At 41.5% G+C, this 15367-nt stretch overlaps 1 protein-coding gene across 2 annotated transcripts in view; it reads left to right on the forward strand.

The window, feature by feature from the left end:
• CDK5RAP3 (CDK5 regulatory subunit associated protein 3) overlaps positions 1-14435 on the forward strand; it is a 67940-nt gene extending 53505 nt beyond the window's left edge. For both annotated transcript variants that reach the window (XM_040435299.1, XM_040435300.1), the window contains 7 exons: positions 5008-5155; positions 5230-5319; positions 8216-8300; positions 9303-9391; positions 9913-10118; positions 10245-10416; positions 14308-14435. In XM_040435299.1, coding sequence (XP_040291233.1) covers positions 5008-5155; positions 5230-5319; positions 8216-8300; positions 9303-9391; positions 9913-10118; positions 10245-10416; positions 14308-14373 — 856 coding nt within the window. In that variant the 3' untranslated portion in view covers positions 14374-14435. The remainder of the gene's footprint in view (positions 1-5007; positions 5156-5229; positions 5320-8215; positions 8301-9302; positions 9392-9912; positions 10119-10244; positions 10417-14307) is intronic.
• Positions 14436-15367: the final 932 nt, after the last annotated feature.

Here is a 15367-nt window from a genome sequence, read left to right on the forward strand (position 1 = left end):
GGAATAAAACTACGACATGTCCGACGTTTATTTCGACAGCCTCTCGCCGGAACTCCGCCCCTGCCCCCATTATAGTCAATGGGGACCGAGCAGCAGTCCAGAGGCACACGGTCACTAGCGGCAGGACGGATCCGTCAGGTTGTTCACCCGACGGAACAGCCTGTCGGAGTTATGTGCCGCTAGTGTGAAAGTAGCCTTAGAAAGGTGCATGATGTAAATTATAGTGAAGGTAATATTTTTACTGCTGGCCCTATTTGTGATTTATCCTCTCCCTTCTAGTCCTCAGTTTTGTCATGTGACCGATACTGACTTCTCAACTAACACAGCGTCTTATGTGTGGACAGGAAGTCCGTTTCTCTGTTCATTCCTATAAGATTCACACTGTCTGTCATAGGAATGAATAGGGAACTGACTGCCTGGCCATACATGAGACGCTGTGTCAGGATGTCAGGAGAGTCAGAGTTAGGGTTGTTGCGATACCAAAATTTTGATTCGATTTCGATACCATAAAAAAGTATTGCGATACTCTATACCATTCGATACCACACGAAAAAAAAAAAACGCCAAAAAAGCCACGTGCATTTCACATTTTATGGAACATCCGGCCCATAATCGAACAGTCCTATCCTATTTTTTGGGGGGACAAGGTGACAAAGAAAATTGAGAATCGCGCGTTTTTTTTTTTTTTTTTTTTGTTACGAGAAAATATTTTAATAGTTTGAACTTTTCAGACGTGGCGATATGTAATATGTTTATTTATTTATTGTTTATATATTTGATATGTAAAATTGGGAAAGGGGGCGATTTATACTTAATATTTTGTTGTGTTTTTTTTTGTTTTTTTTTACTTTTTATTTAGAGCTCTATTAGGGTGAATAGGACTTAGAGCTCTATTAGGGTGAATAGGACTTCACACTCTCCCTGCTGCCCTGTGCATAGTACACACAGCAGCAGGGAGCTGACTATGGCAGCCAGGGCTTAAGTAGCGTCCTGGCTGCCATGGTAACCGATCGGAGCCCCAGGATTACACAGCTGGGGCTTCGATCAGATCAGTTAACCCCTCAGGTGCCAGCTATGTGATTCTGCCGCCGTCACCCGCCTCCTGTATCTGTATTAAAGGTTAATTATTATTGGTGGCACAGTGGCCAGGCCAGGTACCTGCTATGCTGGCTGCTTGCCCCCTGGGCTTGGGCTGATGCTGGGGAGGACACAAAACACTCAGGAGGAGGAGGCTGCCGCTGCCGTTCGCCGAGCTCACTAGCTCAGACAGCGCCTCCTGCATTAATTAGACACACATTCATTGGTGGCAGTGGTGCGGGCAGCTTCAGGGCCCGCTCACTTCATTGGGCTCAGCGGCGGCCGTGTCATAGGAGGGAGGGATTCCCTCCCTCCCTCCTTCTCCACTGTCTGGCCGGAGAGAACATATGTTCTCCCATAAAAGGAAATACTAGACTGCGCAGTAGCACAGCCTAGTATCGAAAAAATGAACATCCCGATACTGGCATAAAAGTATCAATTGGGTATCGAAATTTCGACCAGAAGGGAGAGGATAACTCACAATAACAGCCAGCAGTAAAAATGTTACCTTCACTATAATTTAAATCATGCACCTTTCTAATGGACCACAGAATAAAAATGTAACTTGGAGTGCTTCTTTAAAGGCTATGTACACCTTTCGTAGTAATTTTTGTTTATGATTGCACTTTACAAATTTTTGGCTAAAAATCATATTTTCAGTTGGCCTTTATTAAAAGTATTGAGCCATTCTGTCACAAAGGGTTAACTGTCTTTCTAACTTTGTGACTGGTACTTTCACTTTGTGCCAGTCATCTAATAACCCTTATCTCTAAACTACTGAGAGGTCATAAACACTTATTTAACCCTTTAAGGACCCATGACGTAGCTGTACGTCATGGGTCCGATCCCTAAACATAGCGCCCGCTCACACGTGCAGCGAGTGCCTTAGCCGCAGGGTTTCTGCTATTTTAAATAGCAGAGACCCGCGGCACATGTATGCGATCAGCCATAAGGCTGATCGCATACATCTTACCTTTCAGATGCCGTGGTCAAATGTGACCACGACATCTGCGCAGACCGGAACCGGAAGTCGCGCGCTTCCGGTCCAGTAACAGCTTTCCCCGGCTGAGATCGGGGAACCTGTTACCTTGCGCTAAATGACTGAGGCTTCAGGCAGGCTTCAGAGTCAATTAGATGTATATGTCAATACAGGCCACTAGGTGGCAGACTTGTATTGATATAGTGCAAATGAAGTCTTTAATGATGGCTATTTGGCCATCACTGAATACTATGGGCAATCGAATGATTGCCAGTTATTGTCACCCAAGGTGACTTAAAAAATGTAAAAAAAAAAAAAAAAGTTTTTTCAAATATAAAAAAAAAAGTTCAAATCACCCCCCTTTCCTTAAAATAAAAATACTTAACCAATATAAAAATTAACATAATGGGTATCGCCGCGTGCGAAAATGCCCATACTATTAAAAGATAACAATATTAATGGCATACGGCAAATGGCATAGCGGGAAAAAAATAAAAACAGCCAATTTGCAATTTTTTGTCACTTCAACTACCCAATAATTTTTTTGTAAAAAGTGATCAAAAAGTCGCACACACTTAAAATTGGTATCACTGAAAAGAACTGATCGTCCCGCCAAAAAATTAGCCCTCACACAGCCCCTTACACATAGCTACAAAAAAGTTATAAGGGTCAGAATATGGTTATGAAAAAAAAAAGTTTTTTCCTCAAAGGTTTAAAAAAAGAATTCAGTATTAAAACGCAAGAAAACTTATACAAGTGTGGTATCGTTCGAACTGTACTGATCTGGAGAATGAAGATAAGAGGTCAATTTTACTGCATCGTGTACAGTGTAAAAAAAAAAAAAAAAACGTTATCAGAATTGCGTTTTTTCCCAATTCTACCCTATTTGGAATTTTGTTCCCGCTCCCTACTACATGGTATGCAATCGTAAATGGTGCCATTAGAAAGTACAACTTGTCCCGCAAAAAATTAGCCCTCATAAGGCTATGTGAATGGAAAAATAAAAAAGTTAGGACTACGGGAAGGCGGGGAGTGAAAAATAAAAACGCAAAAATGGAAAATCCCAGAGTCCTTAACCCCTTAAAGGGAACCTGTCATGTGGATATTTGATTATAATCTAACTAATTATATACAATCATTAACTACTAAAAAGTACCTTAGATGTATTCACTTACTGGTGTGACAGATGGTTACCTCATAATATACACACAAAGATGCTGCATGCTAATGAGCTGGTTTGAGTCCGGCGTGATGTCATTGAGTCCAGCGTATATTTAATTCAGAGCTATAGCCACTCCCCTGCCCACCTGCTGCTGGTTCATATGGAAACAAACTGTCATTCAGCAGCAGGTGGGCGGGGAGAGTCAGGAGCTCATGAATATTCATGACTCATCATTATCAGCTGGAGCTTTTCAATACAAGATGGCAGATTGACTGGGTCAATTAAAGAAAGTGACCCAGCATTGTGCTAAGAGAATCAGTCACTTATTTATGTTGCCCTTAGTTAGGACACCATAAAACTGGTGACAGGTTCCCTTTAAGGACACATGACGTACCGGTCAGAAACTTTAAAATGCCCAAAATAAAGATTTTTTTACCCCCCCCTGCACCCCTGAATGATTTTATGCCGGCGGGTGGTGCAGGGGGGGGTGCAGGCGGTGCTGGAGGCGGGCGGGCGGTGCGGCAGGCGGGATCGCGATCCCCCGCCCGCCGCCTCTTGAATATTCATTGACGTCCAGTGGGTATACCAGAGTGTCAGCACATTGCTGTCACTCTGGTATAAACGGCTGACATCTGTGCTGTGATGTCAGCCGTTTAAACCTTTCCATACCGCGGTCCGTACAGACCGCTGTATGGAAAAGGTTAACAGTCAGGGAGCTCCCTCTCCCATCGGGGGGCTGCTGTGCCTTTGCAGCCCCCAGACAGGATGGGGTCACAGAGGGAGGGAGCCCCCCTCCTTCCCCTTCCCCGTCTGCTCAGTTGTGGCAGACGGGGAAGGTTCCCATGGCAACAGGACACCTTCTCAGGCATCCTGCTGTCCATGGTGCTGAACAGATCTGTGCTAAAGGCATAGATCTGTTCAGACAAAGTGTAAGTAAAATACAGTACAATACACTATATAGTGTACTGTACTGTATTATACAGACATCAGACCCACTGGATCTTCAAGAACCAAGTGGGTCTGGTTAAAAAAAAAGGGAATAAAAAGTGAAAAAAGTAAAGATAAAAAAAACACATTTATCACTGAATTAAAAAAATAAAATACACTACACATATTAGGTATTGCCGCGTCCGTAACGACCTGATCTATAAAACTGTCATGTTACTTTCCCTGCACGGTGAACGCCAAAAAAATAAAAACTATGAGGAAATTGACATTTTGCCCACCTTACTTCCCAAAAAAGGTAATAAAAGTGATCAAAAAATTTGCATGTACGCCAAAATAGTACCAATCAAACCGTCATCTCATCCCGCAAAAATCATACCCTACCCAAGATAATCGCCCAAAAACTGAAAAAACTATGGCTCTCAGACTATGGAGACACTAAAACATGATTTTTTTTTGTTTCAAAAATGAAATCATTGTGTGAAACTTACATAAATAAAAAAAAGTATACATATTAGGTATCGCCGCGTCCGTATCGACCGGCTCTATAAAAATATCACATGACCTAACCCCTCAGGTGAACACCGTAAAAAAAATAATATTAAAACGGTATAAAAAAAGCCATTTTTTGTCATCTTACGTCAAGTAGACGCCCTACTTGCTGGTAGAGACCTAATTTACATATTATAAAAGTTCGTTTTTATAAGAAACTGCTGAAGGAAAGTAAGTAAGACCATTATATTTTCATATATCGCAGTATAAGGAATTTAACTAGCCCAAAAAAAAAAAAAAGACTTTAGTGGGGTGACAGAAGCCCTTTAAGTCATTCTTTCTTCTTCCTCAGCTCCCCTGAACAGGCTCTTCCTCTAATCCGCTATGTGCAGGAACATGGAGACACCACAGTGTATGAGTGGCGAACAGGAGTAGCCCCAGTGACTGTAGATCGGCCAGAAGTCAAGGAGGTTGAAGAGGTTTCCGCACAAGAAGGAGATGTAAGTGTAGGCATATACCTGAGATGTTCATGGCTACTATCACTGCAATCCTTATAATGTCCTATTTTTGTCAGATTGACTGGGGAGATTTGGGACTAACTAAAGAGACTCCAGCTCTGCAAACACCAGAGGAAATAGACTGGGGTATTGTTTCAGGAACAGAGGTAAGCTTCCTATCATTTACAGAGGAAATATTTAGGGGATTTTTTGGCTATATCCACATCCTTGGTTGTTATTGTGCCATTCTGTTCCATATTCTAACCTTTTGGTGCCTGATGGATGCCATTCACTATAACCTGGTTTCCTGCATAAATACTCCATGCAGCTATATCTTTCCAAACCAGTATTTATGCTGGAAATTCAGTGATGTCGCACTGGTCGTGTCCAGCATTTGCCAGATACGGCAATTCCGGTATTCTATTCCTGTGCCGGAACAGAATACTGGAATTACAGCCGCAGATGTGGACATAGCCTTATCCTATATTTGTCTTTGTACACAGATGATTTCTCCCATGTTTCTCTTAGCCACCCGATAATTCATGTGTTGTTAGGGACACTACTAGGTGTTAAATGGGTCGTGACAACTGTTACGATTAGCTTGTATCATTGGGGAATGCTGCAGAAAAAAATGCAGTGTTACAGGGGGTCCATAGAAGTTCACTTCTGGACAGTGACTTTTTAAAGTAAACCTTATACAGTCGCAGAAACTGAGAGTGTAATGCATGATGTATTAGTTTTTAATGTCATTTTTCTCAAAATATCTACAACCAGATTGAAATCCACATTGTTTTAAATCAACGTTCAGTAAGAAAACACTACAACTGGATACTTTATTAATTTAAATATGAATAAAATTAGTGGCTTCAACAGTATACCTCAGGATAGATCGGTGCACACCCCACGACCTACCCAAAGTCGTTGTAAATGTGGTATAATGTATAAAAATATATATATATATATATAAAGAAATAAGTACACCGCAGCACATCCGTCTGGTGAAAAGTGGTGGGATCCTTTATTTACCCAGGTAGCGACGTTTCGGTCCGCTTACTGGGACCATTTTCAACTGGGACTTACTGAAAATGGTCCCAGTAAGCGGACCGAAACGTCTCTACCTGGGTGAATAAAGGATCCCACCACTTTTCACCAGACGGATGTGCTGCGGTGTACTTATTTCTTTGTCTATTTGACACTTTTGGACCTAGTGTCGACACCGCTGGCACCCAGCATTTTTTACTAGGTGTGCTGCCCTGAATTTGCATCATTCTATATATATATATATATATATATAATTCGGGGGGCACTCTGGCTTTTGGTAATGTATGGACACGTTTCAATTGTTTTTATAAAAATAATAATAAAATGTATTAAGATACAATAAATACACGGAGAACACCAGTGTGATGGGTGGATGTCACATGGTGGAAAGTGTGGTAAAGAACGTCCATTCAACCCCACACTATTGGCGTATATTCAAGATGTTCACATAAAGGAAATACATATATCATAAAATATAGGACAATAAACAAGTGAGCGCTTAAAAAAATGAAAAAAGTCAAAAATAAAAATGAAAATTTCAAAATTGAATTAAAAAAGTGGGGATAAGTGATTTAAAGGGATTCTGTCACCAGGTTTGACACCTGCCAGCTAAATATATGCTGATGTTCAGGGCGTCTTCACGATTCCTAATGTGGGCTTATAAATGTCATCTGTGGGCTTATTTAGCTAAAAAACAGCTATTACTAACCTGTCAGTCAAACAAATAAGGTGCCCAAGGGGATGTTAATGGGTGCAAGATGCCTGCCGCACCCACCGCCGCCTTTCCGGACTTCTGCGCCGCCTCCTAATCCTCTGTGCCGCCTCTTGCTCTCCCTCCCTCCCCCCTCCTTCTGCTGTAAGATCTCGCGCTTGCGCACAGGGCTCTGCCTGATGCGCCCGTGCGGACTTCTCCATTTGGCTTCTTACAGCGAAGTGCGCATGCGCCGGCACTTCGCTCAACCCCTGTATGCGCGAGATCTTACAGCAGGAGGAGTGGGAGGGAGGGAGAGCGAGAGGCGGCACAGAGGATTAGGAGGCGACGCAGAAGTCCGGAAAGGCGGCGCTGGGAATCGTGAAGACGCCCTGAACATCAGCATATGTTTAGCTGACAGGGGTCAAACCTGGTGACAGAATCCCTTTAAACCTATTAATGTTTAGAACTAACGTCCTTTTTGGTCAATAGTACGATGTCTCCACAGACTGTTGTTATATACCGGTCTGAAGACAACGTTGTTTACAGCACACGTGATATTATGTTCAGTTCAACCGTGGATAGTAGCCAGACTCTTATCTGATCTCTCAGGCTTTGTGCACGAAACATCATCAGAGCAGGGAGAGAAGCTGGCATCACAGGTCATGTGACCCTCAGTGAAATCTGATAAACCAGCCACTGGAGATAAAGTAAGTTATTTGTAAAGTCCTTTCATTTGCCTAGTTAAAAACATACAAAGAACAAAAAATAACTTGGACAACCCCTTTAAAGGAACTTATAACATATATGTTTTTCAATTGTCACACTTGTATACAAGTCAATTTTTACATTTTCATCTTTATTTTTGACTTTTTTCATTTTTTTAAGCGCTCACTCGTTTATTGTTCTATATTTTATGATATATGTATTTCCTTTATGTGAACATCTCGAATATACACCAATAGTGTGGGGTTGAATGGACGTTCTTTACCACACTTTCCACCACGTGACATCCACCCATCACACTGATGTTCTCCATGTATTTATTGTATCTTAGTAAATTTTATTATTATTTTTATAAAAACAATTGAAACGTGTCCATACGTTGCCAGAGTGCCCCCCGAATTTTATATATATATATATATATATATATATATATATATATATATATAATTTGCAGGCGCCATCCCATAGTCTCGTGCACCGCGACTTCAAACAGCAGTGCCGACCTGTGATTATTATAATATATATATATACATTATACTTTATTAATTTACTGTCATTTACTGTGCAATTTGATGGTTATGTAGTGTTTTATTGTGTTCTGTTAGGCTACAGGAGCTGATGGCATAATCTGGGACACTGAAGAAACTGTGCCTGGTGAAATCATCACTGTGCTGGAAGATGGGCATGATGGTGAGACCTGAAAGATCTCATCACTAACATATGATATACCTAGCAGCACGAGTTACGGTATTAAGCTGGCCATACACATTATACTTTTGTTGCCCAAATCCGCTGCCACACTAATATGTGTGGGAAGTTTCTGACTCTTCCCCGACAGATAATATTCAGTTCGCCCGATCTTTTTGTTCTCCAGGGAGATAAGCTGCCTCCAGAACTGTCTGGCAGCGCATTTCTCAGTTTTTTCCATAGCATACACTGACAAATTCAACTGAGCCAAACATGTATGTGTATGGGGGAGACAGGAGAGATAGCTATCGGCCATTCATTCTGCCGACAATTATTGAATGTGTATGGCCAGCTTTAGTCCTTCATAAGCTATCTCAGGATGTGGGAGGTGAAGGGTGCAGTCGCATACCCTGTCTTCTAGGAATATTTCATTTGATTATACCCTAGTACATATTCTGGATAATTCATTGTAGGTTTCCTTACTTTATGCATTCATCTCTTACTTCTAGGGATAACTGAGATGAGCTTTCATCATTCATGCTGATGTTATTTCTTCCTCCATTTGTGTTCCTCTCAGTTCTTGAGCTTGTGTTCAGCACTTTCATAGGAATCCACTGGTTTATTTATTCTCAGATGGTGGAATGTTCTTTATTTTTGAAAAATACAGCATACGGTATATCTTCTATCTGTTTATAGCATCTGGAGATCACTGGATAATATTTGGATAATACGTTTCTAGTCTATACTTGATGACATAAGTTGTCCATACATATTGGAGAATACTTAGGCATACCTTCTGATTTCGTCATGGTTGTCCAATGTTCTCACAGGAGATAAGCCTCTGTTAGGTCAGAAATGGCTGTTGGCTGAATACGTATTATGTTCATTCCTACTTTTTGTGAGTAACCAAGGCAATTTGATCTTTTACAGGATGTTGAATCAGTTTCAGCTTTTTGAAGCTATGATGTCCTTTTTCTGTCATCCTGATTTTTCTATTTCTCTCAGTCCCTGCAGGTGTGGCACGAGGATCTGATGCTCTCACTGTGCTTGAAAACACAGAGACTCGCAATCAGTTTGTTGATGAGTTAATGGAGGTGACTGTCCAATTTTAAACCATTGCACTTTATTTCTCCTTGTGAGTTTCTCTATATTCCTCTTTTTGGTTTTTTTCTCCTTGCATTATGCTTTTCCTAGTAGGTTTTTCATCCTTGTGGTCTTTTCTTATCGTTCTCCTCTCACTGTCTTCTATCTGTCCCTTTCTTCTTATTCCCTTTGTTCTATTATCTTGGTCCTCAGCTTTGTTCTGCAGCATGCTTCTTTCCTGTGCTTCTCTCATCTCTCTTTTCTGTCTATTGCGCCTTGTTCTATGTATTGTATTATAATCTTTCTTATTTATTAGCCTTGACCTCTGTCCTGCATATTATTCTTACATTTTCTTATCAGATTCCTCTTCATTTTGTTCATTCATGCATTCATTCTGGGTATGAATATGTGGCCCAGTCTTATCCCTGTCTATCTCAGCCTCTCACTGTGGTTGTGTGTCGATTTGTCATATATGTTCTTCTCTAAATAATTTCATTCCTTCTAATTTCTCTTTTTTTTTTCTCCCTGCCAGTTGGAACTCTTCCTCTCTCAGTGGCTTCAGGGTATTGATGGTGACACTGACATTGTCACCGTTACACAGTTCCAGACAGCCCCACCCATTCTGCAGGAACAGACCCGGAATAAAGTTGCTGCCATATTATCACATGTTAAAGAATTAACTGGACGCTTAACAGATGTAAAGATGCGCCATCTTTTCCTTATTCTAGCATCTCCACGGTTAGTGTGATCTGTTTTCCTTATTTAGTTCCAGCTTGCTAGAATCATAGACAGATCTCTTCCTTTTTGTTTAGTAGATCAACGTCCTTCTTGGGATCAGATTAAATCATATCTTGTTTGTTAAAGGTATGTTGATCGTGTAACAGACTTGCTACTTCAGCGCCTGAAGCAAGCAGAGCTCTTGGAGAGTAAAAGAGAGGCATGGTTGGAGAGAGGAAAGTCAGCACAGGAAGAGAGGGAGAGTCTGGAACCTAAGCTTTTACTTCTTCAAGAGAGGAGTCGTGAACTTCAGAAGCAGGTAAGTAGTGGTATGTTTAGGCTTCAAAAGGGGTTTTCCAGGAGTTTTATACTGATAAGGCCTCCTGCACACGACCGTATGGTTTTGCGATCAGTTTTTTTGTTTCTGTAGTGTTTCTGTTCCGTTTGGCCGTTCCGTTTTTTCGTTTGGTTTATGTTTGTGATCCGTTTTTTGCGGATCGCAAACTGAAACGGAAGCATACAATAATGTTTAAACAGTAAGTACATTAAAAAAATTGGCTTGGGCATAAAATTTTCAATAGATGGTTCCGCAAAAACGGAACGGATACGGAGCATTCCGTATGCATTCCTTTTTTTTTTTTCTGAACCATTGACTTGAATTGAGCCACGGAACGTGATTTAACCACCTCAGCCCCCAGTGCTTAAACACCCTGAAAGACCAGGCCACTTTTTACACTTCTGACCTACACTACTTTCACCGTTTATTGCTCGGTCATGCAACTTACCACCCAAATGAATTTTACCTCCTTTTCTTCTCACTAATAGAGCTTTCATTTGGTGGTATTTCTTTGCTGCTGACATTTTTACTTTTTTTGTTATTAATCGAAATTTAACGATTTTTTTTGCCAAAAAATGACATTTTTCACTTTCAGTTGTAAAATTTTGCAAAAAAAACGACATCCATATATAAATTTTGCTCTAAATTTATTGTTATACATGTCTTTGTTAAAAAAAAAATGTTTGGGTAAAAAAAAAATGGTTTGGGTAAAAGTTATAGCGTTTACAAACTATGGTACAAAAATGTGAATTTCCGCTTTTTGAAGCAGCTCTGACTTTCTGAGCACCTGTCATGTTTCCTGAGGTTCTACAATGGCCAGACAGTACAAACACCCCACAAATGACCCGATTTCTGAAAGTAGACACCCTAAGGTATTCACTGATGGGCATATTGAGTTCATAGAACTTTTTATTTTTTGTCACAAGTTAGCGGAAAATGATGATTTTTTTTTTTTTTTTTCTTACAAAGTCTCATATTCCACTAACTTGTGACAAAAAATAAAAAGTTCTATGAACTCACTATGCCCATCAGTGAATACCTTGGGGTGTCTTCTTTCTAAAATGGGGTCACTTGTGGGGTAGTTATACTGCCCTGGCATTCTAGGGGCCCAAATGTGTGGTAAGGAGTTTGAAATCAAATTCTGTAAAAAATGGCCAGTGAAATCCGAAAGGTGCTCTTTGGAATGTGGGCCCCTTTGCCCACCTAGGCTGCAAAAAAGTGTCACACATGTGGTATCTCCGTATTCAGGAGAAGTTGGGGAATGTGTTTTGGGGTGTCATTTTACATATACCCATGCTGGGTGAGATAAATATCTTGGTCAAATGCCAACTTTGTATAAAAAAAATGGGAAAAGTTGTCTTTTGCCAAGATATTTCTCTCACCCAGCATGGGTATATGTAAAATGACACCCCAAAACACATTCCCCAACTTCTCCTGAATACGGGGATACCAGATGTGTAACACTTTTTTGCAGCCTAGGTGGGCAAAGGGGCCCATATTCCAAAGAGCACCTTTCGGATTTCACTGGTCATTTTTTACAGAATTTGATTTCAAACTCCTTACCACACATTTGGGCCCCTAGAATGCCAGGGCAGTATAACTACCCCACAAGTGACCCCATTTTGGAAAGAAGACACCCCAAGGTATTCGCTGATGGGCATAGTGAGTTCATGGAAGTTTTTATTTTTTCTCACAAGTTAGTGAAATATGAGACTTTGTAAGGAAAAAAAAATCATCATTTTCCACTAACTTGTGACAAAAAATAAAAAGTTCTATGAACTCGCCATGCCCCTCACGGAATACCTTGGGGTGTCTTCTTTCCAAAATGGGGTCACTTGTGGGGTAGTTATACTGCCCTGGCATTCTAGGGGCCCAAATGTGTGGTAAGGAGTTTGAAATCAAATTCTGTAAAAAATTTCCAAAATGGGGTCACTTGTGGGGTAGTTATACTGCCCTGGCATTCTAGGGGCCCAAATGTGTGGTAAGGAGTTTGAAATCAAATTCTGTAAAAAATGGCCAGTGAAATCCGAAAGGTGCTCTTTGGAATGTGGGCCCCTTTGCCCACCTAGGCTGCAAAAAAATGTCACACATGTGGTATCTCCGTATTCAGGAGAAGTTGGGGAATGTGTTTTGGGGTGTCATTTTACATATACCCATGCTGGGTGAGATAAATATCTTGGTCAAATGCCAACTTTGTATAAAAAAAATGGGAAAAGTTGTCTTTTGCCAAGATATTTCTCTCACCCAGCATGGGTATATGTAAAATGACACCCCAAAACACATTCCCCAACTTCTCCTGAATACGGGGATACCAGATGTGTAACACTTTTTTGCAGCCTAGGTGGGCAAAGGGGCCCACATTCCAAAGAGCACCTTTCGGATTTCACCAGCCATTTTTTACAGAATTTAATTTCAAACTCCTTACCACACATTTGGGCCCCTAGAATGCCAGGGCAGTATAACTACCCCACAAGTGACCCCATTTTGGAAAGAAGACACCCCAAGGTATTCGCTGATGGGCATAGTGAGTTTATGGAAGTTTTTATTTTTTGTCACAAGTTAGTGGAATATGAGACTTTGTAAGAAAAAAAAAAAAATCATCATTTTCCACTAACTTGTGACAAAAAATAAAAAATTCTAGGAACTCGCCATGCCCCTCACGGAATACCTTGGGGTGTCTTCTTTCCAAAATGGGGTCACTTGTGGGGTAGTTATACTGCCCTGGCATTTTCTAGGGGCCCTAATGTGTGGTAAGTAGGTAAATGACCTGTGAAATCCGAAAGGTGCTCTTTGGAATGTGGGCCCCTTTGCCCACCTAGGCTGTAAAAAAGTGCCACACATGTGGTATCGCCGTACTCAGGAGAAGTTGGGGAATGTGTTTTGGGGTGTCATTTTACATATACCCATGCTGGGTGAGATAAATATCTTGGTCAAATGCCAACTTTGTATAAAAAAATGGGAAAAGTTGTCTTTTGCCAATATATTTCTCTCACCCAGCATGGGTATATGTAAAATGACACCCCAAAACACATTGCCCAACTTCTCCTGAATACGGCGATACCAGATGTGTGACACTTTTTTGCAGCCTAGATGCGCAAAGGGGCCCACATTCCTTTTATGAGGGCATTTTTAGACATTTGGATACCAGACTTCTTCTCACGCTTTAGGGCCCCTAAAATGCCAGGGCAGTATAAATACCCCACATGTGACCCCATTTTGGAAAGAAGACACCCCAAGGTATTCAATGAGGGGCATGGCGAGTTCATAGAATTTTTTATTTTTTTTTGGCACAAGTTAGCGGAAATTGATTTTATTTATTTTTTGCTCACAAAGTCTCCCTTTCCGCTAACTTGGGACAAAAATTTCAATCTTTCATGGACTCAATATGCCCCTCACGGAATACCTTGGGGTGTCTTCTTTCCAAAATGGGGTCACATGTGGGGTATTTATACTGCCCTGGCATTGTATAGCGGCTGTGTTTGGTATCGCAGCTCAGCCCCATTCACTTCAATGACCGATGAACATGATGTCACTCGGCCTAGACAAAGCTGGAGAAGGCCACAGCACTATTGCGAGCCCTGGTGCCTTCTCAAGTAGTTGAACGGATTGTCGGACCCCCACCGATAAGATACTGATGACCCATCCAGAGGATATGACATCAGTGTAAAACTCCCCAAAAAAACCTTTAAAAGAAGAAAACATGCAAAGTATAGACGGGAAGATGTGGTTGGCTGCCTAAATGTCCAAATGGTGGGTTGTTTACTTTTTGAGCAAGAACCTGCTACCTTATAAGTAACAGCTTTGAACTTTGATCAGCAACAAATGGAGGAGCTGCAGAACAAAAAATAAATGATCTCTTCATTTTTCTTACAGATTGAAGCAGATATATCTCGGAGATATAATAACAGACCAGTAAAAGTTATTGGCACCGGACTTTGAAAGTCATCATGCGACCTCAGACTCTGGCTTATACATTAAAGTCTCATGTTTATAAGGTGTTATAAAAAGTGTCCTGTCCTTTATAGTGATAGCATTTGCAAATGACAATGACACACTTCACCTTATCTCTCTAACCTGTATGCTTTTTGACCATCCTGCGGATGACACATTAAATCTCCTTCCTTGCTTCTCTCTCTTAGTACCACACTGCGTCATGCACGCCTTTCTACTCTTCCTGGCTCCCTAATTACATCCCATCAGAATGACGAGTGACCTGTCACTGCTCATTATTCTGGCTGCTCGTTATCTCGGTTCTTGGGGGGAGTTGCACCCTCCAGCTGGACACTGAGTGATGGCATCTATTAATCAGCAGGTTCATGGAGCCATACCTGTAAGCACGTCGTACAGCTCTGCCAGTGGGCGGGAAGCCATGGTTTGTCGGGTTCTGACTGGATGGGTTTACAAATGACGCTGCGGGATTTGGCTACAAAGGGGTTATCGGAGCCTAGACTTGGATGTCTGTAATTGAACATGGTCCATGAGTGGGATGATTTGTAGGTTATGCCATTTTAGGGGTATGTTTACACAGATTTTTTGCTGTATTTCTGGCAACAAATCATCCCATATTTGAACATAACCTAAGGCCCCATTCACACGTCCGCAAAATGGGTCCGCATCCTTTCCGCAATTTTGCGGAATGGGTGCGGACCCATTCATTCTCTATGGGGACGGAATGGATGCGGACAGCACACAGTGTGCTGTCTGCAGCCGCAATTGCGGAGTGCGGCCCCGATTTTGGGTCCGCAGCTCCGCAAAAAGATAGAGCATGTCCTATTCTTGTCCGCAGCTTGCGGACAAGAATAGGCATTTCTATAGGGGTGCCGGGCGGGTGTGTTGCGGATCCGCAATTTGCGGGTCCGCAACACACCACGGACGTGTGAATGGAGCCTAAGGGTCCATTCACACGTCTGTTGTTTCTTTCCTGATCTGTTCC

This window comes from Bufo bufo, chromosome 6 (genome assembly GCF_905171765.1).
Source record: "Bufo bufo chromosome 6, aBufBuf1.1, whole genome shotgun sequence".
NCBI lineage: Eukaryota > Metazoa > Chordata > Amphibia > Anura > Bufonidae > Bufo > Bufo bufo.